We start from the raw sequence: 24965 nt of genomic DNA on the forward strand, positions 1-24965 counted from the left end.
TACTGTACACCCTGTGCCTTCCTCCATTGTGCCTCTGCATTACCCGTAGTCAACAAGTCAAATTCTACATGTAGCCTTTGCCTTTCCCTGTACAGTCCCTCCTCCGGTGCCTCCGCATATTGTCTGTCCACCCTCAGAAGTTCTTTCAACAACCGCTCCATTTCCCTACACTCCTGCTTTCCTTTATGTGCGCTAATAGATATCATCTCCCCTCTAACCACTGCCTTCAGCACCTCCCAGACCACTCCCACCTGTACCTCCCCATTATCATTAAGTTCCAAGTACCTTTCAGTACACCCCCTCACCCTTAAACACACCCCCTCATCTGCCAATAATTCCATGTCCATTCTCCAGGGTGGACGCTGTTGTTTTTCTTCCCCTATCTCCAGGTCCACCCAATGTGGAGCATGATCCGAAATGGCTATAGCCGTGTACTCCGTCCCTGTCACCTTTGGGATCAGTGCCCTTCCCAAAACAAAAAAATCTATTTGTGAATAAACTTTGTGGACATAGGAGAAAAACGAAAACTCCTCACTCCTAGGTCTACTAGATCTCCAGGGGTCTACTCCTCCCATCTGCTCCATGAAGTCCTTAAGCACCCTAGCTGCAGCCGGCCTCCTTCTGGTCCTGGACCTCGATCTGTCCAGCCCTGGGTCCAGCACCGTATTAAAATCTCCACCCATTACCAACTTCCCCACTTCTAGGTCCGGGATTTGTCCTAACATACGCCTCATAAAGTTGGCATCATCCCAGTTCGGGGCATACACGTTCACTAATACCACCGCCTCCCCTTGCAATTTGCCACTCACCATCACGTATCTGCCCCCACTATCCGCCACTATAGTCTTTGCCTCATACATTACCCGCTTCCCCACTAGTATGGCCACCCCCCTGTTTTTTGCGTCTAGCCCCGAATGAAACACCTGCCCCACCCATCCTTTGCGTAGTCTGACCTGGTCTATCAGTTTCAAATGTGTCTCCTGAAGCATAACCACATCTGCCTTAAGTTTCTTTAGGTGTGCGAGTACCCGTGCCCTCTTAATGGGCCCATTCAGCCCTCTCACATTCCACGTGATCAACCGGGTTGGGGGCTCTTTACCCCCCCCCCCCCCCCCCACCCCCCCTTGACGACTAGCCATCTCCTTTTTCAATCCAGCTCCTCACCCGGTTCCCACATAGCCATATCTCCCCCAAGCGGCGCCCCTCCGCCCCTCCCACACCCCCGCCCCCCCATACCAGTTCCCCCTTCTCCCCAGCAGCAGCAACCCAGTTAACCCCCCCCCCCCCGCTAGATCCCAAACTAGCGTAATTGCACCCCCCATGTTGCTCCCAGAAGTCAGCAAACTCTGGCCGACCTCGGCTTCCCCCCGTGACCTCGGCTCACACTGTGCGAGGCCCCCTCCTTCCTGCTTACCTGTTCCCGCTGTGATTACCATAGCGCGAGAACAAAGCCCGCGCTTCCATTTTGGCCCCGCCCCCAATGGCCGGCGCCCTCAGCTCTTCCCCCCCCCCCCCCCCCCCACGACATGGGGAAGAGAGAAAAGTTACAGGGTCGCAGGATTAACAACTTGGGAAGTCATCTCTTCCCTCTTTTTCCCCCCTTCATCCCACATATTCACCCCCCCACTTTGTCCCAAACGTTCTTTTTATGGCCCACTCACTCCAGTTTCTCCTCGACAATAAATGTCCACGCCTCATCTGCCGTTTCGTAGTAGTGGTGTTTCCCTTGATGCGTGACCCACAGTCTTGCCGGTTGCAGCATTCCAAATTTAATCTTCCGTTTGTGCAGCACCGCCTTGGCCCGATTAAAGCTTGCCCGCCTTCTCGCCACCTCCGCACTCCAATCTTGATATACGCGGATCACCGCGTTCTCCCACCTACTGCTCCGAGTTTTCTTTGCCCATCTGAGGACCATCTCTCTGTCCTTATATCGGAGAAATCTCACCACTATGGCTCGAGGAATTTCTCCAGCCCTCGGTCTTCGCGCCATAACTCGATAGGCTCCCTCCACCTCCAGCGGACCCGTCGGGGCCTCCGATCCCATTAACGAGTGCAGCATCGTGCTCACATATGCCCCGACGTCCGCCCCTTCTACACCTTCGGGAAGACCAAGAATCCTTAAATTCTTCCTCCTCGCATTATTCTCCAGCACCTCCAGCCTTTCCACACACCTTTTTTGTTGTGCCTCGTGCACCTCCGTTTTCACCACCAGGCCCTGTATGTCATCCTCATTCTCAGCAGCCTTTGCCTTCACGACCCGAAGCTCCTGTTCCTGGGTCTCTTGCTCCTCCTTTAGCCCCTCAATCGCTTGTAATATCGGGGCCAACAGCTCCTTCTTCATCTCCTTCTTGAGTTCTTCCACGCAACGCCGCAGGAACTCTTGTTGGTCAGGGCCCCATATTAAACTGCCTCCTTCCGACGCCATCTTGCTTTGTGTCTGCCTTCCTGGCCGCTGCTCTAGAGGATCCACCGCAATCCGGCCACTTTCCTCTCTTTTTTCCATCCGTGTCCAGGGGGGATTCCCTTCTGGATTACAGCAGTGTTTTTTGCCGTTAAAATTGCTGGGGCTCCTATCAAGAGCCCAAAAGTCCGTTCCACCGGGAGCTGCCGAAACGTGCGACCTAGCTGGTCATCGCCGCACCCGGAAGTCGAGTTTATATTTATAACCAACACATCAAAACAAATTGAATTAAATAACCCAATATATTGTACAAAACATTATATCCCAAGTTGTCCCTTTTCAAGAACTCCCAATAATTTCATGTATTACTTTTTGTAAAATAGCCTGACAGATATTAACTTGCAGCCACCCATTTAATTTGAGATTTATTTTTCCTCCAGTTAGTTTAACTTAGCAAGGCTAATCCATAAAGTTTTCTCATAATGCGCATTATCCCACAGTGAATGATTATCTACATAACGTTCAATTAATATGCTATACTCCGTGTGTTAATGTACAGAATCTTATTTAAAATGTTTGCCAATTAGAATCTTATATTCACTGCCCCAATAAGTGAGTTTCATCAGCTAAAGTACTTTTAACAACTGTTTTTGCTTTCTTCGCTTCCCAATCTAAAGGATAACGATTCTTGCTCTCATAGTATGAAACCAGTTGCACTAGAATATCCATCAGAAAGATTAGCATGTGAAGCATCGCTAAAAATGGATGGGTCACCTAAGGATGGGAACTTAAATATGTAATTATCCAGACTGATTTACAAAAAATATATATATATTTGCCCTTAAGTCTTCTCTATTTTACGGTGTTTCTTTGTAGCACTCAACTTCAACACATAAAAAGTTATACCTGATCCAGTCTTGAGTGCACAACCAGTTTAACTGACTAATCAAGCTTCACAATTGCTCTGTCTCTTCTTTGGAAAAAGCATCTTTCTGTCAGCAGGCCTGAGTACGATGGAAGTAACACTGTCTAAATAGAATTGTTGATTTAAAATTATTCCACACCGAATTTGCTTAATATCTAAACCAATATATTAAAAAAACACAAACTTGACGTCCAATTTTAAATTCTTTCCAATCTTTATTAATAGTGCAATTTGCAAATTTCTCAGTACCTCCCAGTAAGAGGTCAACATACACCATGAAGTTGCTCATCAATGTTCCTTCATGAAACCTGTAAAACATTGCAGGATCTGCTTTTAGTTGAACGCAACATATTTTCAGCTAAATTAATCTCTCAGAAAAAATGCTTCACTCTGGCTATAAATGCATTTGGTTATAGCTTTCCTTTGGTCAGTTCCAGAAAGACTTCTCCCTGAAAAGTATTGCTCTGCAGAAACATGGTTTTTGTCTAGATCGACCTATGCGCTGATGGATATGTGACTAAAGGATAAAAATTTAAGATGACTTTACCAGCAGTGGGAATTCACGCTATCATCTGAATCACACAATCACTCTGAAACTCCTCACAACTTAACCCCTAGCAATTAGCCTCAGATTTTTTGCCTAAAGTCCCATCTACAGTGAATTTTTCAGTACACATTCATCTATGTGACAATGTTGGTTGACCTTATTTAACAATAAATTCCAAACCCACACTATCAGACTCCCTTTGTTTTGTCTCTCTTATTTGTTCGTTCTCAAGTTTATTGGCAGCCACCAAAACTTCAAAGTCAAGAGAATGTCTTCTACTTATTTTCTGCTGTGGGGTTATTCTACGCCCTTTAATTGTCTAACTTATTCAAACTATAGCCTCTTTCCACTTTTATGTCTGTTGGGTTTAGTACTGCAAGCTAACACTATCAGAGATTCTTTCAGCAGTCACTTCTGGACTCACTATCACAACTTGCAATGTGCTTTCTTACTTTCCACTCTCTCACACTGTTCTGCCAGTTTATAGACCTCGTTTCTTGGCCATCATCCTGAATATTCAACCAATATATGGTTCCTGCACATCGCTCAATTGTTGCATCCCACCATTCAATAGACCCATCTAGAATACATGTCACCCCAATTACCCACTCTGGGTAATTGGTCTGTGAATGTGTGATAGCTCTTGTGTGTCATGATCCAGCATTACACTATCCAGCCCTTGATCTCTTGCATTTCAGAACCCTCATAACAAAGTACATGAACACTTTACTCTGTCACCTGCTCAGAGTCTGGGATTTTGTCAATTCCAATTGTTTGAGAATGAACACTAACTGCAATAATTTCATTGCCATGTTTGATAAGCACTGTCTTAAAATCACAACCTTAGTAGTGCCTTTCCAGTCTCAATTGCCCTCTCATCAGATTTCCTGAACTAAGTTCTGTTTTAGATGGTCTTGTATGATGTCACAGTGCTTGCCAAACTTTCGCGAAGATCTTTAAAAAAAATTATTTTCCAATTAAGGGGCCGGGATCGAACCCCAGTCCTCGGTGCCGTGAAGCAGCAATGCTAACCACTGTGCCGCCCTGTTCTCTAAGATCTTTGATGAAACTGTGTCCCCCTGCATGGAAGGCATTGAAATTTGCAGAAATAAATGCAACAAATTGTAATAACCAAAATTTATAGAAACAGAAAATGCTGGATAAACTCAGCAGGTCTGGCATTTTCTTATCCAGCATTTTCTGTTTTTATTTCGAATTTCCAGAATCCACAGTATTTTTGCTTTTATTAAATTATAATACCTTCAACAGCCGGAAGAGCAACATACAGAGTAATAGACAATTTGGGATTTTTCCCACAGGTTAATTGATAGGGACTATAATCTTCACCAACTTGGACTGAATTCTTTGCATGAACTGCCCATGCCAGGTCTGTGGTATTTCTTTTGGATATGCCAGGTCGTCGTCCACTTGCAGTCTGGCCCGGCTAATGTTTTTACAGTAAATAATTGATCACTGCATGATTCTTTTCACAAAGTCAGTTGCTGAAAGGACTTTCAGCTGTAGTATTTGTGACCATGACCTTCATATTTTCATATACGTCTCTGAGTTGGTTGTTGGCATATTCGCCTCCAATATGAGTCAGAAACATCGCTGTTGTCCCATGTTTGACCCCTATCTGATTATCCATGATTTTGTCAATGATAATCATTTTGTCCTTGCTATCTACGTATTATTGTATAAAGACTAAATCTGGTTGCCAGGTCTATAAATTTAGGATGAAAATACTTCTGTCTTTGAAAATACCTTTACATCCATGGAAAGTACCTCATTAAAATCACATTCTAATTTTGTACAAATTTCATGTTTCCCATTCATTTCTTCTATCAGCTTTGTACACTCTTCCACCATACCTCCTGCTCTCAGCAAGACTTTTTACCTTTGATAAGTAGGGTGAGCAAATTGTCAAATCATGAGACTTTTGTTTTAATTCTTATCACCTGATGTCATTATTACTTAACCTGATGTTTCTCATCAGAGTGTTTTGTTAAGGGGCTCTGATTTATTTAATTTGCACTTGTTTTCTATAATTTTCCACAATTTCAATGAGGATTTTAGTTTCCAGCTTGAAATTTGTTTCTTGGTTTTCAACCTTCACCTTTCGTTCTCTGCTGCCATGCTGTAATCCAGAGAGCCAGGCGGTGACGGTTAGAATTAGAGCTAACCTTTACACACTTGCAAACTTTATTTGCAGAGATAAACATTTCAAACACGCACTTCAGCACCCAACCAAGTACAGTTTCAGTCTGTTCCGATGTGTGGGAGAGCAAATGAATTCCTGGTTAATGACCATTGCTTGCATGCAATTAATTACAATTAATATATAATTAACAGAGCTGTTGGGGAGGGTTTAAACAAATGTGGCAGGGGAATGGGAACCGATTCAGGAAGTTGGAAGGTAGTAAAACAGGGACAGAAACAAAAGGTAGTAAGGGGGAAAGTGTAAGGCAGAGAAGCCATAGTCAAAAATCAAAAAGGGCGACAGTACAAGGTACAGTGACTGAGGGGAGCTCAGTGAATAGGCCCAGTAATACTAAAAGGAATAAAATGGGAAGTAAAAACATTAATGGTAAGCGATGCGGCAGGTTATTACATGAAGATATGGGTTCAACGACAAGGAAAATTAGGAGAAAAGTTAAGAGGAAATATAACTTAGGAGAGGTTACTAATCAAGGTATTAAGATTCAAAACAGAGGTAAAAAAGCCAACATAAGTGTACTATACCTGAATGCTCGTAGTATTCGGAATAAGGTAAATGAGTTGATGGCGCAAATCATCGTGAATGACTGTGATTTAGTGGCCATTACTGAAACATGGTTAAAGGATGGTCATGACTGGGAGTTAAATATCCGAGGGTATCAAACTATTCGGAAGGACAGAGTGGATGGTAAGGGAGGTGGTGTAGCTCTGTTATTTAAGGATGACATCCGGGCAATAGGAAGGGATGATATCGGTGCTATGGAGGATAAGGTTGAATCCATTTGGGTGGAAATCAGGAATAGTAAGGCGAAAAAGTCACTGATGGGAGTAGTCTATAGGCCACCAAATAGTAACATTATGGTGAGGCAGGCAATAAACAAAGAAATAACGGATGCATGTAGAAATGATACAGCAGTTACCATGGGGGATTTTAATCTACATGTCGATTGGTTTAACCAGGTCGGTCAAGGCAGCCTTGAGGAGGAGTTTATAGAATGTACCCGCGATAGATTCCTAGAACAGTATGTAATGGAACCTACGAGGGAACAAGCGGTCCTAGATCTGGTCCAGTGTAATGAGACAGGATTGATTCATTAAAAAAAATAAAATATGTTTATTCAAAATTTTCAACAATTTTCAACCAAACACTCCAGAAAGAAAGAAAAACAAAAACAAAATTGTACATAGGAAACCAAGAAAGGATACATGAACCCCATTTAACCAATAAATACAAAAATGGGGAAAATGCCCCCTTTTAACGAAAACCTAAACCAAATCTCTCTTTCCCCCCCCCCCCCCCCCCCCCCCCCAAAACATCTCACACATCTGTCCTCTACCCCAAAAAACCTACTCATCCTCGCCCCTGTCATATGCGCCCTATGTACTACTTTGAACTGTATTAGACTGAGACTGGCGCGTGAGGAGGAGGAATTGACCCTGCCCAGGGCATCGGCACTTGCCCATCAACTCCTCCACCTGAGGCCTCCTCCGCTTCCTGCAGCTCCTGATAAATCGCCGAGACCTTGCCTTCTCCAACCCACACACCCGAAATCACGCTGTCCTGAATCCTTCGTGCTGGAAGTAGCGGAAATTCCCTCACCTGCCGTCTCTCAAACGCCCTCACTTGCATATATATATAAGCGTTTCCGGGAGGCAACCCAAATTTCTCCTCCAGCGCCCCCAGGCTAACAAAAGTCCCATCTATAAACAGATCCCCCAACCTTTTAATTCCTGCCCAATGCCAACTTAGGAACCCCCCATCCATCCTGCCCGGCACAAACCTATGATTATCCCGTTTCGGGGACCAAATTGAGGCCCCCACCTCACCCCTAAGTTGCCTCCACTGCCCCAAGATCTTCAATGTCGCCGCCGCCACCTGGCTCGTGGTGTACCTTGTCGGCGGTAGCGGCAACGGTGTCGTCACCCGCTTCCCCAAGCTAGTACCCACACAAGACGCCGCCTCTAGCCTCTTCCACGCCGCCCCCCTCTCCCTCCATTACCCATTTACGGATCATCGCCACATTAGCTGCCCAATAATAGCCACACAGATTCGGCAGCGCTAGCCCGCCCCTGTCCCGACCGCGCTCCAGAAACACCCTCTTCACCCTCGGGGTCTTGCTCGCCCATACAAAACCCATAATACTCCTGCTTACCCGCTTGAAAAAAGCCTTGGGGATTAGGATGGGCAGGCACTGGAACACGAACAAGAACCTCGGGAGGACCGTCATCTTGACCGACTGCACCCTACCTGCCAGGCAAAGTGGCAACACATCCCATCTTCTAAAGTCTTCCTCCATCTGGTCCACCAACCGTGTCAAATTAAGCTTATGCAGGTCCCCGCAGCTCCTAGCTACCTGGATACCCAAGTATCGAAAGCTCCTCTCGCCCTCTTCAATGGCAGCTCCTCTAGCCCCCTTTCCTGGCCCCCCGCATGCACTACAAAGAGCTCATTCTTCCCCACGTTGAGCTTGTAGCCCGAGAAGTCCCCAAACTCCCTAAGGATCCGCATGACCTCCGCCATCCCCTCCACTGGATCTGCAATATATAACAACAGGTCATCAGCATACAACGACACCTGGTGTTCCTCCCCTCCACGGACTAACCCCCTCCAGTTCCTAGACTCCCTTAATGCCATGGCCAGCGGCTCAATTGCCAGCGCGAACAGCAAAGGGGACAGGGGACACCCCTGTCTCGTTCCCCGGTACAATCTGAAATATTCCGATCTCCGCCGGTTCGTAGACACGCTCGCCACCGGGGCCCTGTAAAACAACCTGACCCACTCTATGAACCCTACACCGAACCCAAACCTGCTAAGCACTTCCCTTCGGTACTCCCACTCCACCCGATCAAAGGCCTTCTCTGTGTCCATAGCCACCATCTCTGCTTCCCCTCCCACCGAGGGCATCATAATCACGTTCAGGAGCCTCCGCACATTCGCATTTAACTGCTTGCCCTTCACTAACCCAGTCTGGTCCTCATGTATCACTCCCGGGACACAATCCTCAATCCTCTTAGCGAGGACCTTCGCCAGCAACTTGGCATCTACGTTAAGGAGCGAGATCGGCCACCCCCCCCCAGGTACAGGTCCCCATAGAAATCCCTAAATACCTCATTTATTTTAACCGCACTCTGCACCGTATTTCCCCCCCCCCTGTCCAGAAGGCCTATTCCCGGATTAACTTCTTTGTTATGAGTAGGGCGCTGATTCCGAGAGTGGAAGATACTGAGTACTCGGCGATAGCCATTTCCGATCACGCTCCACATTGGGTAGACCTCGAGCTGGGGGAGGAGAGGTGGGGTTGCTGGCGGTCGAGGAGGTGAGCGGGCGTGTCCGAGGGTGCATAGAGAGGGACCTGGAGGCTAATGACAATGGGGAGGTCCAAGTGGGGGTGGTCTGGGAGGCGCTAAAGGCGGTGGTCAGGGGAGAGCTGATCTCCATTAGGGCCCATAAGGAGGAGAGGGAGAGGCTGGTGGGGAGATGGTGATGGTGGACAGGAGGTACGCGGAGGTCCCGGAGGATGGATTGATTAGGGAGCGGCGCAGCCTCCACGCCGAATTCGATCTGTTGACCACCAGAAAGGCAGAGGCACAGTGGAGGAAGGTGCAGGGGGTGGTATATGAATATGGAGAAAAGGCGAGCCGGATGTTGGCGCACCAGGATCCCCTACAATGTGGGTCATACAGGTTGATCTCACTCCTAAATGTAGATGCAAAGTTGTTGGCGAAGATTTTAGCCACGAGGATAGAGGACTGTGTGCTGCATGTCATTCACGAGGATCACACTGGGCTCGTCAAAGGGAGACAGTTGAATACGAATGTACGGAGGCTCTTGAATGTTATGATGATGCCGGCGGTGGAAGCGGAGGCGGAGATAGTGGCGGCGATGGATGCGGAGAAGGCCTTTGATAGGGTAGAGTGGGGGCACCTGCGGGAGGTGCTGGAAAGGTTCGGGTTTGGGGAGGGGTTTGTCAGGTGGGTTAAGTTGCTGTATGAGGCTCCGGTGGCGAGTGTGGCCACGAACAGAAGGAGGTCAGAGTAATTTTGGTTACAATGGGGGATGGGCAGGGGTGTCCCCTGTCACCCCCTGCTCTTTGCGCAAGCGATTGAGCCCCTGGCCATGGCATTGAGGGAGTCGAGGAATTGGGGGGGGTCGCTGGTGTGGGGTGGGGAGGAACATCGGGTATCGCTCTATGCGGACGATTTGCTGTTATATGTGGCGGACCCGGTGGGGGGAATGCCGGAGGTGATGAGGATTCTCAGGGAGTTTGGGGATTTCTCCGGGTATAAGCTCAATATGGGGAAGAGCGAGTTGTTCGTGGTTCACCCAGGGGACCAGGAGAGGGGGATTGGTGAGCTCCCACTAAAAAGGGCAGAGAGGAGTTTCAGGTACCTGAGGGTCCAGGTGGCTAGGAGTTGGGGGGCCCTGCATAAGTTTAACTTCACAAGACTGGTGGAGCAAATGGAGGAGGAGTTTAAGAGGTGGGACGTGCTGCCACTCTCCCTGACGAGTAGAGTGCAGTCAGTTAAAATGACGGCGTGCCTGAGGTTTTTGTTCCTGTTCCAGTGCCTCCCCATCCTGATCCCACAGGCCTTCTTCAGGCGGGTTAACAGGAGCGTTATGGGGTTTGTGTGGGCCCAGAAGACCCCGAGGGTGAGAAGGGTGTTCCTGGAGCGGTGTAGGGATGGGGGGGGGTGGGGGGGGGTGGCGCTGCCTAACCTCTGTGGGTATTATTGGGCTGCCAACGTGGCGATGGTGCGCAAGTGGGTGATGGAGGGGGCGGCATGAAAGAGGCTGGAGATGGCGTCCTGTGTGGGCACGAGCCTGGAGGCGCTGGTGACGGCGCCGCTGCCGCTTCCTCCAACGAGGTATACCACGAGCCCGGCGGTGGCGGCTACCCACAAATCTTAGGGGCAATGGAGACTTCACAGGGGGGAGGTGGGGGCCTCGGTGTGGGCCCTGATTCGGGGAACCACCGGTTTGTCCCCGGGGAGGATGGACGGAGGAGGGTTTCTGAGCTGCACAGGGCAGGTATTAGAAGGATGGAGGACCTGGTTGTGGACGGGAAGTTCGCGAGCTGGGCTAGCTGGAGGAGAAGTTCGTCCGTCCCCCCCGGGTGCTGTCGGGGGTGTGGGTTGGAGAGGGGAGGATCTCTGCAACGTATCGGGTGATGCAGGAGGAGGCATCGGTGGAGGAGCTAAAGGGTAAGTGGGAGGAGGAGTTGGATGCGGAGATTAACGAGGGGACGTGGACGGATTTCCTGGTGGGAGTGAACTCTTCCTCTTGCGCGAGGCTCAGCCTCATACAATTTAAGGCGCTGCACAGGGCTCACATGACCGGGGCAAGGATAAGCCAGTTCTTTGGGTGCGAGGACAGGTGTGTTAGGTGCTCAGGGAGCCAGCAAACCACACCCACATTTTCTGGGCGTGCCCAGCGCTGGAGGAATTTTGGAAGGATGTAGCGAGGACGGTGTCGAAGGTCAAGGTTCCAGGGTCAAGCCGGGCTGGGGGCTCGCAATATTTGGGGTGGCAGAGGAGCCGGGAGTGCAGGAGGCGAAAGAGGCCGGTATTCTGGCCTTTACGTCCCTGGTAGCCCGGGGGGGGGGGGGGGGGGGTGGGGGGGGGGGGGGGTTGGTTTGTTTTTTCTTGAGTGGGCGAGTATATTTGCTTTTGTGTTGATGATGGCTGTTAATTTATTATTTATGTATAAGGGGTAGGGGGGTGGGCGGGGTTGTCCTTTTCCTTCTGTATTTTGTTGTTGATATTTTGTGAAAATTTGAATAAAATAAATTTTTTTAAAAAAACCTTTATTGTCACAAGTAGGCTTATATTAACACCGCAATGAAGTTACTGTGAAAATCCCGAGTCGCCACATTCCGGTACACACGGAGAATTCAGAATGTCCAAATTACCTAACAGCACGTCTTTCAGGACTTGTGGGAGGAGACCGAGCACCCGGAGGAAACCCACGCACACACTGGGAGAACGAGCAGATTCCACACAGACAGTGACCCAAGCTGGGAATCGAACCTGGGACCCTGGAGCTGTGAAGCAACAGTGCTACCCACCTGTGCTACCGTGCTGCCTTGGATAGTAAAGTGCGTGTGAGAAATGGGGAAAGCAAGACTGGACCATCCTGTTTTGCGCCTCATGACTGAATAGAGTGCCAGTATCTATAGTCTAGGCTGACATGGACAGCTGTCACTTGAGTGAGCAGACCTATGGAGCTGTGGTGTTCCCGTGGGCCCAGGTAGAAAGCTGAGCTGAGAGCAGGGATTGGGGCCGACATTTGAACTCGCTCCCTGAGTGTGTGGGATCATGGAATGAACCTTTTAAGTTCTATCATGAGGAGGGAAAGAATTGGCTGCTTGGGAAGATGGTCAGTGGTTATGGAAAAAATGTAGTTGTGTTGATGTCAATGTAAGGGGCAAAGTGTATTTTTTCGTATTTAAGTTAAATGTTTTCCTTTACTTCTCCAGCTGACGGGAATGATGATTGGAGCGCTTGCTGCAATTCTTATCGTAGCAATTGTTGTGTTTTTCATCTACAGAAGATTGAAAACAGTCAAGTAAGTATATCCCAGACTCGTGAGCTAATGAAATAATTTGATGTACTAACATGCTCCCGGCCTGCACCCAGTCCCATCTTTTAACCACGCTTCAAGAGTAAAAATATCCCCAAATCAACACAATTTTATTTTCTTTAATGCCAGTGAACTTTTATTAATTTTCTTCCTTACAGGAAACGATTGTGGAACATCGCTATGTTTTTGCAGACAGATATACCATCTACCATCATGTGACAGAACACCAGTAGTTAGACGATACACATGCTACACTCCATCATGTTAGGGGTTGTGAGCGTACTCTGAGCTATGAACAGGAAATCCGCTATCGCGCAGACTAATAAAGAACAGTGAGAAAAGCCCACCATTGTTGACTAGGCGTTGTTTCTTCCTTGTGGTGATCTGAGTTGCCCCCCCCAAGTTTTCTCATCAATGAATGTTCAACAGTTTGTGATTGTTTCTAGCCTGACTGGCTGAAGAAGAAAAAGTCAATGGTACAGAGTCAGTTTCTTTCTTTCCTCCCACCCACCGCCTCACTGTCTTGTAATCTTTGTTCTGTCTATTCTAACTGACACTGACTCTTTACACGGGCTATTGTGGGCCCCTAATAAGAATATTTACAATTATTTTTAACCGATAGTTCAGCTGGTAAGGTAGTTATCTGCCTGCAAGCAGAGCATTAAGTAAGGCAGTCTGTCCAATGCCGAGAATCTTCATCACTGGAGGATAGAAACGTAGAAAGTCGGAGCACGAGTAGGCCATTCGGCCCTTCAAACATGCTCAGCCATTTAGTATGATAATGTCTGAACTTCTACCTTAACACAATTCCAAAGGATTATGAATTGAATAAGATTAACTTTTGAGGATAAGGGAGGAATTGAATTGAACAGTTGAAGAGAAATTACTTGGTAAATCTTTGGACCAACAATAGAATCTCTCCAAAATTCTAATAAGGTATGATTCTGATGTGGTCTATGAGAACAGCTAAGGCTAGTAGATGAAAATCAAGAGGGTTACATTAGATGACAAAATAAGAATAAAACAATGAGGTCAAAGAATAGATAAGGAATTTAAAAAAAAAAAAAATGTGACTGGCAAGGTCAGCATTTGTTGTCCGTCTCTAATTGTCCTTGAGAAGATGGTGGTAAGCTGCTTTTGTGAACAGTCCATGTGGTGTACCTACACCCAGAGTGCTGTTAGGAAGGGAGTTCCACAGGCTTTACCCAACAACAGTGAAGGAACAGCTATCTACTTCATAAGTTAGGACGGGGGTGTGGTTTGGAGGACAGCTTGCAGGTTACATTGTTCCCATGTGTCTGTTGCTCTTGTCCTCGGTGGTAGAAGTCACAGGTTTGGAAAGTGTTGTTGAAGGAGCATTGACTAGTTTGCTGTAGCGCATCATGTATATGGTACACTGCTACTGTTGTAATGTGGTTTGGTGTCTCATAGTGAATCTTGAATGGTTAAACAGAACCCGTTTGTTGGTAACCTATAACTATAAAATTATCCAAGACACTGCCATCGGTAGGTGCTGTGCGCATGATGGTTCCTTCCAAACCCTACTACACATGGTCCACTATCATGTGACTCCCTACATCATACCATGGGTGATACTGTTCTCAAGCCCCTCATTAACCTTTGCTGTGCCGTATACCTTTATACTATGGCTACCACTGTATTTGAAGGGAGTGAATATTTTAGGTGGTGGATGAGGTGCTGTTAACCAGATTGTTTTATCTTGGTGTTGAGCTTCTTGAGTGTTGTTGGAGCAACACTCATCCAAGAAAGTGTAGAGTATTTCATCACACTCTTGAGACTTGTGCCTTGACAGAATTCCCAGCTTCTGGCTTGCTCATGTAGTATTTATGTGGCTGGTCCAGTTCAGTTTCTGGTTATTGGCAAAGATGTTGATAGTGAGTGGCACGGTGGTGTAGTGGTTAGCACTGCTGCCTCACGGCACAGAGGTCCGGCTTCGATCCTGGCCCCGGGGTCACTGTCCGTGTGGAGTTTGCACATTCTCCCTATGTCTATGAGTGTCGCCCCACAACCCAAAGGTGTGCAGGGGTAAGTGGATTGGCCATGTTAAATTGCACCTTAATTGGAAAAAATTGAAATGGGTACTTTACATTTCAGGGCAGCACGGTGGCACAGTAGGTAGCACTGCCGCCTCTCAGCGCCAGGGTTAAATCCCGACCTTTGGTCACTATGTGTGGAGTTTGTATGTCTCCCCATATCTGCATGGGTTTCCTCCGGGTGCTCCGGTTTCATCCCACAGTCCAGAGATGTGCAGGTTAGATGGATTGGCTGTGGAAAATTTCCCCTTATTGCTCAGGGATGTGCAGGTTAGGTTATGGGGATAGGGCGGAGTGGACATGGGTAAAGTGCCCTTTCGCTGGGTTGGCACAGACTTGATGGGCCAAATGGCCTCCTTCGGCACTGTAGAGTTTCAATGAATGGCAATGCCATTGAATGTTAAGGGGGATGATCCTTGAGATTATCATTGCTTGGGACTTATGTGGCGCGAATTGATGCTTGCCACTTATCAGCCCAGCCTGAATGATGTCCAGATCTTGTGGGCACAGACTGCTTCAGTATCTGGGGAGTCACAAATGGTACGGAACACTAATCAGTGCATGTCCCCACCCTGATGGAGGCAAGGTCATTGAATCAGCTCAACGTAGTTGGGCCTGAGGATCTCCTGCAGTGATGTCCTGGGGGTTAAGATGATTGGAGTCCAACAACCACAATCATCTTTCTTTATTCCCGGGAGAGATTGCAACCAGAGGCGAGGTCTCCCCTAGTTCTCATTGACTTCAATTTTGCTAGAACCCCATAATACCACTCTTGGTCAAGGGGTGTCTTGATATCAATTTTGCAGAGGTTTGGAGCTGAGTACCTCTAGTGGGAACCAAAGGTAATACTTTTAGATTTAGAGTACCCAATAAATTTTTTCCAATTAAGGGGCAATTTAGCGTGGCCAATTGACCTACCCTGCACATCTTTGGGTTGTGGGGGCGAAACCCACACAAAGATGGGCAGAATGTGCAAACTCCACAGGGACAGTGACTGAGAGCCAGGATCGAACCTGGGGCCTCGGCGCCGTGAGGCAGCAATGCTAATTACTGTGCCACCCTGCTGCCCTACTAAAAGTAATATTGGGGGATTTTGTAAATACCATTGCTTACAGCAGGCATGCCTGTGCAAACACATTTGACCTGCTAAAAGTGGTGCCAGTATAATGTGGCAGTCCTATTACAGCAGACATTGCGTCGGGGATGGAATGTTCATTTGTATGAACCGTTTGCCAGCTCCTCTCTGACCTGCAACTTTATCTAGAAGGCTTAGTACAAACTGGGAGGCGATTGAATGGTTTATCTGTGCAAAAGGTAATTGAACATTAACAAGGTGTTATTTACTTAATGATTTATGTTTGTTCTTGCATTCAGCGCACCTTAAATTGTGTGCTAGTGGACGAGTGCAACTACATCTGACTGGAATAAATGGAACAGTTAAGCTATAACCAGCAACTTTGAAAATGATTAATGCAAATCGTTACTGCATTTTGGCCAATATAAACTTGTTTTGAATGTAGGTATTTTAAGTGATGGAGACTGCAGTTCCAAAGAGTGGGAAAGGCGTGGGTGGAACATTAGAAACGGGGGAAAAAAATATAGATACGGTGGGATTATTGATGAATGCTTTGCGCTGGTTTACACCGTTGGAGAAGGAGGGAAAGTACCAGAGATATGGGAGGATTAGTGTGTGTGAGGAGCTTGCAGGTATTAATACAAACAGAAAAAGTCAAATGATTGGGATTGAAGTCAAGTTTCCACTCGAGGGTATGAAAAGAAATAGGATTGTACATTGGGGATTTATATCTTTCAAAGCTCATTGGATGTGATGATGGGATCGCTGGAAGGGAGCAAGCATTAAAATGTAATTCAAAAAAGGAGAAAGACAAACCAAGTAACTGCAGTCCAGTGAGTTTAAAAGTAGAGAAGTTGTTAAAACTTGCATTTATATAGTTCTTTTAAGAAAGTAAGCTACTCTGTCACTTCAAATGAGGGTTATCAGGCAGAATTAGGCATCAAGCCACATGAGATATTAGGACGTGACCTTGGTTAAAGAGAGAGGTTTTAAAATGCATCATAAAACAGAAGAGAGAGAAGTGACAATGTTCAGCCAGGCAACCCCAGAGCTTAGTGCCGAGGCAGTGAAAAGTGTGGCTGTCAACGTTCGGGCAAAGAAATGGGGTGGGGGGGGAGGGGGGGGGGGAAATACATAAGAAGCATCGGTCAGAGAAATGAAGAGAGCTCAAAGTTGTAGGGCTTAAGGATGTTCAAAAGGGAAGAGCATGGTAATAGAGGCTTAATCAAGGGCAGCGAATAAGTGAAGTTGATTCGGATGAGCCATCATCGTTTGTCATGTTAGCCTAGCATAAGAATTCTTTGACAATCCGTGAGATGCTGGAATTTCAGAAGATGTTCATTCCACGCAAGCGGTTGTTAATTAAAATTAACACAGGTACAATTGGAGCCAACCTTGTGACCAGGAATATATTTTAATATATTCAAGAGGCGGCTGGACATAGCACTTGGGGAGAATGGGATCAAAGGCTATGGGGAGAAAGCAGGATTAGGCTATTGAGTTGGATGATCAGCCATGATCGTGATGAATGGCGGAGCAGGCTCGAAGGGCCATAAGGCCTCCTCCTGCTCCTATCTTCTATGTAAGAAGAGAATACTGGTTCTGAAATACAGAGGTGGGAGAGTTGGGAGTTGAGATATATCTTTGGGCTGATATATGCTAACAAGTGGTGACCTCCAGGATTCTGTACCACAGCTCCAGCTTTTACATTCCTGCCTCTGGCTCTGCATATGTCTCTCTCTGTTTTTCTGTCTCAGCCTCTTATATTGAATGATAGTTGAAAGGTATACTCAAATTTAAAGTAATGAACAGGCAGCTGCAATTCAATACTCCTTAGTTTGACGTGGATGTGAAACTAGGAGTGCAATGTAAATGGAGATGGGGAAATGAACACAGCAGATTTTGGGGGTCAGTTACATATAAGCCTTTTAAAGCTAACTCGCAGGTGCAAAAAGTGATAAAATCTAAAGGGTTTTTGAATATAAAACCAAGAAATGCAACTGCACTTGCAACGATCCATTTGCAATATTGGGTTAATAATATGACTGGTAGTGACAGGATTCGCAATGTGCACAGATTTGCAAAATTACTCCTACTGACTTCACTTTGGGGCGCTCCACTTTGGAAACGATACACTCACCAGCAATGATGACGATTCCTGGGATTAGGGATTGAGCATTGATGAAACATTGGGTAAAGTTGGGTTGTATTGCTTGGCGAGATTGATCTAACAGGTGTTTAAAATAATAATTTCTGATAAGGATAAATTATAATTATAGGATCCTGAAAAGGGGGACAATATCTTAGAATTAGAGCTAAACTAGTTAAAAGAAACCCTTTATAAACTGCTGCAGAATTGTGTGCCTCTGTAGGCTACGGGTACAAGCCCAACGGAGGGCCAATAGTATGTTCTCGAATATCTGTAATCTTTGATATACTGAGTGCCTTGGCACTCTTAGAAAATATTGTGCTGTTTGTATGCCTGAAAATGAAATGGAGATGGTGCCCACATATTTAATGGTCCACTGAAATGGTACTTCTACAACCTAGGCCAAAGATTCAACCTCATGGTCCAAAAATATATTGATGCGGGAGCTACTTCAGCCACCTTTGAGTCTTTTGAGATCCTTTGATACCTCACAGTCCAATGACCCCACAGGTGGAATTGGTGAATGTTTGGCACTTCTGTCTATGAACCAAAGTTGTAAAACTTGGAACATGGAGTAAGGCATTTTAGGCCACTCTGCAAACAAAATGATCAGTTGCAAAGGATCATTTGTCCCTATTTTAATCCTGCCTCTTTTTGAGATTTAAAATCCTATTTCATTCTGCACGGAAGAATCAGTATAAGTAGGAGTAGAGAAAATTGTAAACTGAGGTTTTTAATTTCTAAATCTTGTTTGGAATTTTAACATGCATGAAGACTTGCCACCAGACAAAGTTGACCAAATGGTTTGATTCATTACCGGGAAACGTTGCAGTGAATTGTGGGACAGTGCAACTTTAGGAAAGTATCTAAATTATTTAAAGGAGCTATTGGGAGAAATCCACGCATGTTCGCAAAGCATTACGGTAAAAGAGGTGCTGAATTTTTTCATTAAATAATACCTACTGCAAATCTGTCCTAAGTTATTGCTTGGGCATTGTATATATGTTAGTACATAAAGGATGGTGAATAAGGAAGGAAGATAGTCCATTCTTGACAGAGTCTTCATTCTTTGTATTAAATAATGTATTATGTCTGGATATTCTCAGTTATTTTAGCATGAGCTGGTGCAATAATATGTTACTACACAGTCAATGACAATCAAAGCTTTTAACATTCAGCAGTCGCTGCAGTTGTGGAGCTGTTCTCCTCTGTTCACACCTCTTTGATGTGAGGTTTTATACCTTGGCTGTTTTGTAAGTGTGGTTTTGATATTACATTACTTAAAATGTTAAGAGATCAATGAGCGGTAGAGCAAGGCTCATCTTGGGCTTAATAATCGTCTCTCAAATTGATCTTTTGGTTTAGCGACTTGCTTGCAAGAGGAGCCAAATCATGCTAATGCTTCATTTGAGCTTTTAGGTTAAATTAATAACTTTGGAGAATGTTAATTGTGGATGTTAACTCTCTGAGGGGGGAAATATCTCTCTCTGTTCTGACCTTGTTCACTCTATTCGCTTTTTGGTGCTTTTTGGCACTTTTTGCCAACCGGTAGACGAAGCACATAGGGGGCTCTTAGTTAAATTTGTGATGTGGCCTTGCTGCTCTTAAAGAAGTGTAATATAACACAGATGGAGATTGTTTTTATATTGAGTCTTCACAAACTTGTCGTATCCGCCACAGGTTTCCATCTGTGAACTCTCCACACTTTTATGTGTAGCTATTTAAGTTGATAGTAGAGGTAAGTAGAGCCAACAGAATGAAGGACAGTTAAAACTTCATCTAGCATGTTCAGCCATGGCTCAGGGGGCGCCATCTCGTCTCTGAGCTAGAGTAGTCAAGTCTCAGCCTGAACACATGATTTAAGCTGATATATCAGTGCATCAATGATGAAGGTGCTGTGTTTCAGATGAGCGAGTAATCTGAGATTCCACTTGTTCTTTTGGTGGCTATAAAAGATTCTGTGGCACTCTGTAAAGTAGAAAAAGGTGACAGTCAATTTATACACAACCAATAATGAGGTGGTGGACCAGATTTTCTGTCTTTGGTGGTGTTGGTTGGGGGATAAAAGATTGAGTGAAACCAAGAGTTCTGCAACCTCATCTTTGGTTTACGCAGCAGTCACTATCATGTCTGTGAAATACTTCTTCATGAGGGCCATCACTTTGGAGCTTGATTTTTTTCCTTGTGTGTTGCCCACAAGAGTTCCTTCAGTTCATGGGCATTGGTACAACTTTTATGCATTTAATACCTTTTAACATGGGAAATATCTCAATGTGGTCAAGAACAGAGATTCTTCCCCTCTTCTTGGGAGGATCTGATGCTGTTGGCAATAATGCCGCTGGGACAATTTAGGTTAAACATGTAAACATGTGTTCACAGCTGAGAATAATACCTATCCTTAGTATCATTGGTTTAAGCACCCTTGCTGTTGGAGTGCGTTATTCGTAACTTGCTCACGTCTGTAATTTTGATTTCACTTGCAGAACAGCAGCAGCAGGGTGTAACCAGGTACAGGTTCCGAAAGAGGGACAAGGTGATGTTTTATGGAAGAAAAATCATGAGAAAGGTAATTTTGCTTCAAGTCAAGTGGTTTGCAAGGGGACTCTAATCACCTGAGTAGTCTGTGTGATTACTTCATTTCCTGCAACCTAAATGTATTTTATGTTTTCTTTTTACTGTTAGATATTCCTACTCTGCCTCAGTCAGTGACCCTGCTCCCATACCTCTAATGTGGTATTGGCTGCTGTATATGCCCAAACAGCCTGGGCAGTTCTATCACACTTCCTACTTTGAATGATTTCACCTTGCGGTGGTGGGATGTTGCGGAGTGCAATGGGGAAGTTGGTGGGATGCTAAGACTGTGTTAAATACTGATGCTGATGTGGTTAGGTTGGATGCTAGATATGTGAGCAGCTGTGGAGGTGTACTGCCGGTTTGGACATGATGTTTTGGTGTTGCCAATTACTACTCTGCGTTGTCTTGATATATGATTTTTACTATCAGGGCACTGACACAATCTGCTAGTATATTCGCTTTTCCTCTCTAGAAACTGGTTTCATATCCAACTCAGACTGACAGGATGAAAACTATTCATTCCCCTGACCCTCCCTCCTGGAGGGGGTCCTTTGTGAAATGAGTTTGGACTGTTGATTCAAGCTCCCAGTGCGCATGGGCCCACAGAACAAATTCCTTGGACCATATTCAGTGCTGATTGATAGCTTCTCTACGACTGTAGAAAATGGGAGTCAGATTGATACAGCAGACGACACTTTTCAGAGACCGGAGCACAAAAGAAAAAAACGGCTTCAAATCAAGCTACACTGTATCTCCTGGGTGTGATTTGTAGCTCTGTGGGTGTCAAAAATGGGAAGTATTCTGATCCATCGTGCTGATGCCCCTTCATTTTGCTAAAGAAAAAAACAAAACGTCATCAGTATGTGGTGAGGTTTGGGCCACCTTGGCATTGCCTCATAAAACCAGAAGGTGGTGCTTGACCCTCACAAATAAACTCTGTTAAATTTAGTCTGAAATAAGAGATTGTGGAGGAACCTTTAGTCAGTGTTTTAAGTTTGGAATACTCTATTAACCATGTAAGGGCCCTTTCTGTTGATTCCCTTATTTGGCCCATGGATCGTCAATAGAGACATACCTTTAAGTTGGGCCTAGGAAATAAGGAACTCAAAGTGTCAAAATAGTGCACTGTTATAAAGTTTTGCATTTTGGGGCAGAAGAACCCAGACTTTTTGGCACCCAAGAGATTGGAGGGGTTTGTTTAGATTGGCTGGTAGATGACTAATGGATTTGCCAGGGACAGTATTCTGTCTGTCAATCGATTGGTTCCCGTCAGGTGGGGTTTTTCGGAGAGAATGATGGAGAAGCCACTGGCACCCTCAAGGTGGAAGCATCCCTGTCTCTCTCTGTCTCTCTCTGTCTCTCTCTGTCTCTCTTTCTCTCTTTCTCTCTCTCTCTCTCTTTCTCTCTTTCTCTCTCTTTCTCTTTCTCTCTCTCTCTCTCTCTCTCTCTTTCTCTTTCTCTCTCTCTCTCTCTCTCTCTCTCTCTCTCTCTCTCTCTCTCTCTCTCTCTCTCTCTCTCTCTCTCTGTACTCTGCTGTCTGAAGGCAGAAGCTTCGAGACCCTGACAGAAGAAGCTGTCTCCCTCTCCCTCTCCCTCGAATGCTAGTTCTGGTTGTGTGTGTGTATGAATGAAGGGGGTGTGCGGGTTAGAGATTAGGCAGTAAATCAGTTGTATTTGTTGCCTATTTGATATTTACTGTTAATAATCAAAAGATAATTGTGTTTAAATTCACAAACCTGGTGACTGTAGTTATTGAGCATCGAAGATCTCGGGTATTTTAAAATAAAAGCTAATTTCAACTATGTTGCGACTCCGGGTCAAGTGGGGCTGGAATTGACCGGGCGCTGGCACAGGGTACCGTAACAATCCTGTCAAACGTTTTTTCAGGAATAACTCCAGATTGTTTTGCCCATCTCCCGAATATTAAAAATAAGTTTGAATGAACCTTTAGTTTTGAAAGGGATTGGGTGTTAGCTTGCTGGGTTCTCCAGTTTCCCCCCCCCCCCCCCCCTTTTTACAATTGTTTTCTGTAGGATATTTTATTATTTTGTTTTAATAAATAATTTTAATGAGATATTTTTCGCATTACTAACAGCAACAGTATAAAAACAATGTACAAAGAATAATGAACATAGTGCAATCACCGACTCCCAACCCGCCAAGACCTGCCGAAATGACCCCCTATTCTACGCTACCTTAACCCCCTCCCCTTCCCTGCTGACAATTAATTCTCCGCGAAGAAGTCGATGAATGGTTGCCACCTCTGGGCGAACCCTAGCAGTGACCCTCTCAAGACGAACTTAATCTTCTCTTATCCAAGAAAGCTTGCCATGTCAGTTAGCCAGGTCTCCGACTTCGGGAGCTTTGAGTCCCTCCAAGCTATCAGTATCTGTCTCCGGGCTACCAGGGAAGCAAAGGCCAGAACATCTGCCTCTTTCTCCCCCGGACTCCCGGGTCTTCCGACACCCCGAAAATTGCCACCCCGGATTCATTGCCACCCTTGTTTTCAATACTCTGGACATGATGTCTGCAAACCCCTGCCAATATCCCCTAAGTTTTGGACAAGCCCAGAACATGTGGACATGGTTCGCTGGTCCTCCTGCACATTTTACACACCTGTCCTCCACCCCAAAGAATCAACTCATCCGGGCCACTGTCATGTGGGCCCAGTGGACCATCTTGAATTGGATCAAGCTGAGCCTGGCACATGTCGCGGTCGTGTTGATTCTGCTCAATGCGTCTGCCCATAAGCCATCCTCCATCTCGCCACCAAGCTCCTCCTCCCACCTTTGCGTCAGCTCCTCGGTCTGCTCCTCCTCTACCCCCATGAGCTCTTTGTAGATGTCCGAGACGCTCCCCTCTCCCGCCCATCCCCTAGACACTACCCTATCCTGGATCCTCCTTAGTGGCAGGAGTGGGAAAGATGAAACCTGCCTGCGCAGAAAGTCCCGCACCTGTAAATATCTAAATTCGTTCCCCTTACCAACCCGAACTTCTCCTCCAGCGCCCTCCAGCTAGGGAAGCTCCCCTCTAAAAACAAGTCCCCCATCCTCTCAATTCCCGCCCTTCGCCATACTCTGAACACCCCCTATGTCCAAGCTCCCCGGGGCAAACCGGTGATTGTCACATATTGGGGACCAGACCGATGCTCCCACTGCTCCAATGTACCTCCTCCACTGACCCCAAATTCTCAGGGCTGCCACCACTGCGGCGGGAATGGCAGAGGTGCCGTTATCAACGCCCCCAGACTGGTGCCCCTACACAAAGCTGCCTCCATCCGCTCCCAAACCGACCCCACCACCCACTTCCTTATCATGGCTATGTTAGCCACCCAGTAATAATTACTAAAATTCGGCAGCGCAAGCCCCCCTCCCCCCAGATTCCGCTCGAGCATCACCTTCTTCACTCGTGGGGACTTACCAGGATGATTTTATTAACCCATTTAAAAAAGGACCGCGGAATGGAAATTGGGAGACACTGAAATACGAACAGAAATCTCGGCAGGACCGTCATTTTGACCGTCTGCACTCTCCCAGTTAACGACAGCGGGAGCGCTTCCCATCTCCGAAACTCACCCCACATCTGTTCAACCAACCGGGACAAGTTCAACTTGTGTAACCGGCCCCAGTCGCGCGCCACTTGCACCCCGAACTACCTGAAACTGTCCCCCGCTAATCTAAATGGCAGCTCCCTCAGCCGACCCTCCTGACCCCTCGCCTGAACTACAAACATCTCACTCTTTGTCATATTCAGTTTATACCCCGAAAACCGGCCAAATTCCCCCAAAATCGCCATAATTTCGCCCATCCCCGCCTCTGGATCCGATACGTATGTGCAGGTCGTCTGCGTACAGCGAGTCCACCCCCCCCCCCCAGCCCCTTGAAGCTCTTGGAGCAATTGCAATTGCCAGCGGCTCTATAGCTAGTGCAAACAACAGTGGGGAGAGGGGGCACCCCTGTCTTGTCCCCCGGTACAGTCTAAAATAGTCCAAGGTCGTCCTATTCGTCCTTAAACTAGCCTCCGGGGCCTGGTACAACAGTCAATAAAGCCCCTACCGAACCCAAATCGTCCCAGCACCTCCCATAGATAGTCACACTCCACCCGGTCGAATGCCTTTTTGCATCCATTGCCACCACAACCTCAACCTCCCTACCCTCCGGGGGCATCATGATCACATTGAGCAGTCTTCTTATATTGGCCACCAACTGCCTTGACAAACCCAGTCTGACCTCCATAATCACATCCGGCACACAATCTTCAATCCTGTAGACCAAAATCTTGGCCAGCAACTTGGCATCCACATTAAGCAGGGAAATCGGCCTATATGACACGCACAGCTCCGGGTTCTTGGCCCGCTTCAATATCAATGAAACAGTGGCCTGTGACATCGTCGGGGGCAGCACCCCTCTGTCCCTTGCCTCATTGAAAAGCTTAACCAGCAAC

General features: G+C 46.4%; 1 protein-coding gene across 2 annotated transcripts in view; it reads left to right on the top strand.

Annotated features, from left to right (window-relative positions):
- pnpla7b (patatin-like phospholipase domain containing 7b) overlaps window positions 1-24965 on the top strand; it is a 473312-nt gene that overhangs the window by 37009 nt on the left and 411338 nt on the right. The window contains exons 4-6 of one of the 2 annotated variants that reach the window (XM_072488205.1): window positions 12567-12650; window positions 16474-16477; window positions 20432-20514. In XM_072488205.1, coding sequence (XP_072344306.1) covers window positions 12567-12650; window positions 16474-16477; window positions 20432-20514 — 171 coding nt within the window. Of the gene's footprint in view, window positions 1-12566; window positions 12651-12831; window positions 13147-16473; window positions 16478-20431; window positions 20515-24965 lie in introns of those variants that run through there. The other variant, XM_072488203.1, reaches the window with a different exon arrangement.

This window comes from Scyliorhinus torazame, chromosome 22 (genome assembly GCF_047496885.1).
Source record: "Scyliorhinus torazame isolate Kashiwa2021f chromosome 22, sScyTor2.1, whole genome shotgun sequence".
In the NCBI taxonomy this organism is placed as follows: domain Eukaryota; kingdom Metazoa; phylum Chordata; class Chondrichthyes; order Carcharhiniformes; family Scyliorhinidae; genus Scyliorhinus; species Scyliorhinus torazame.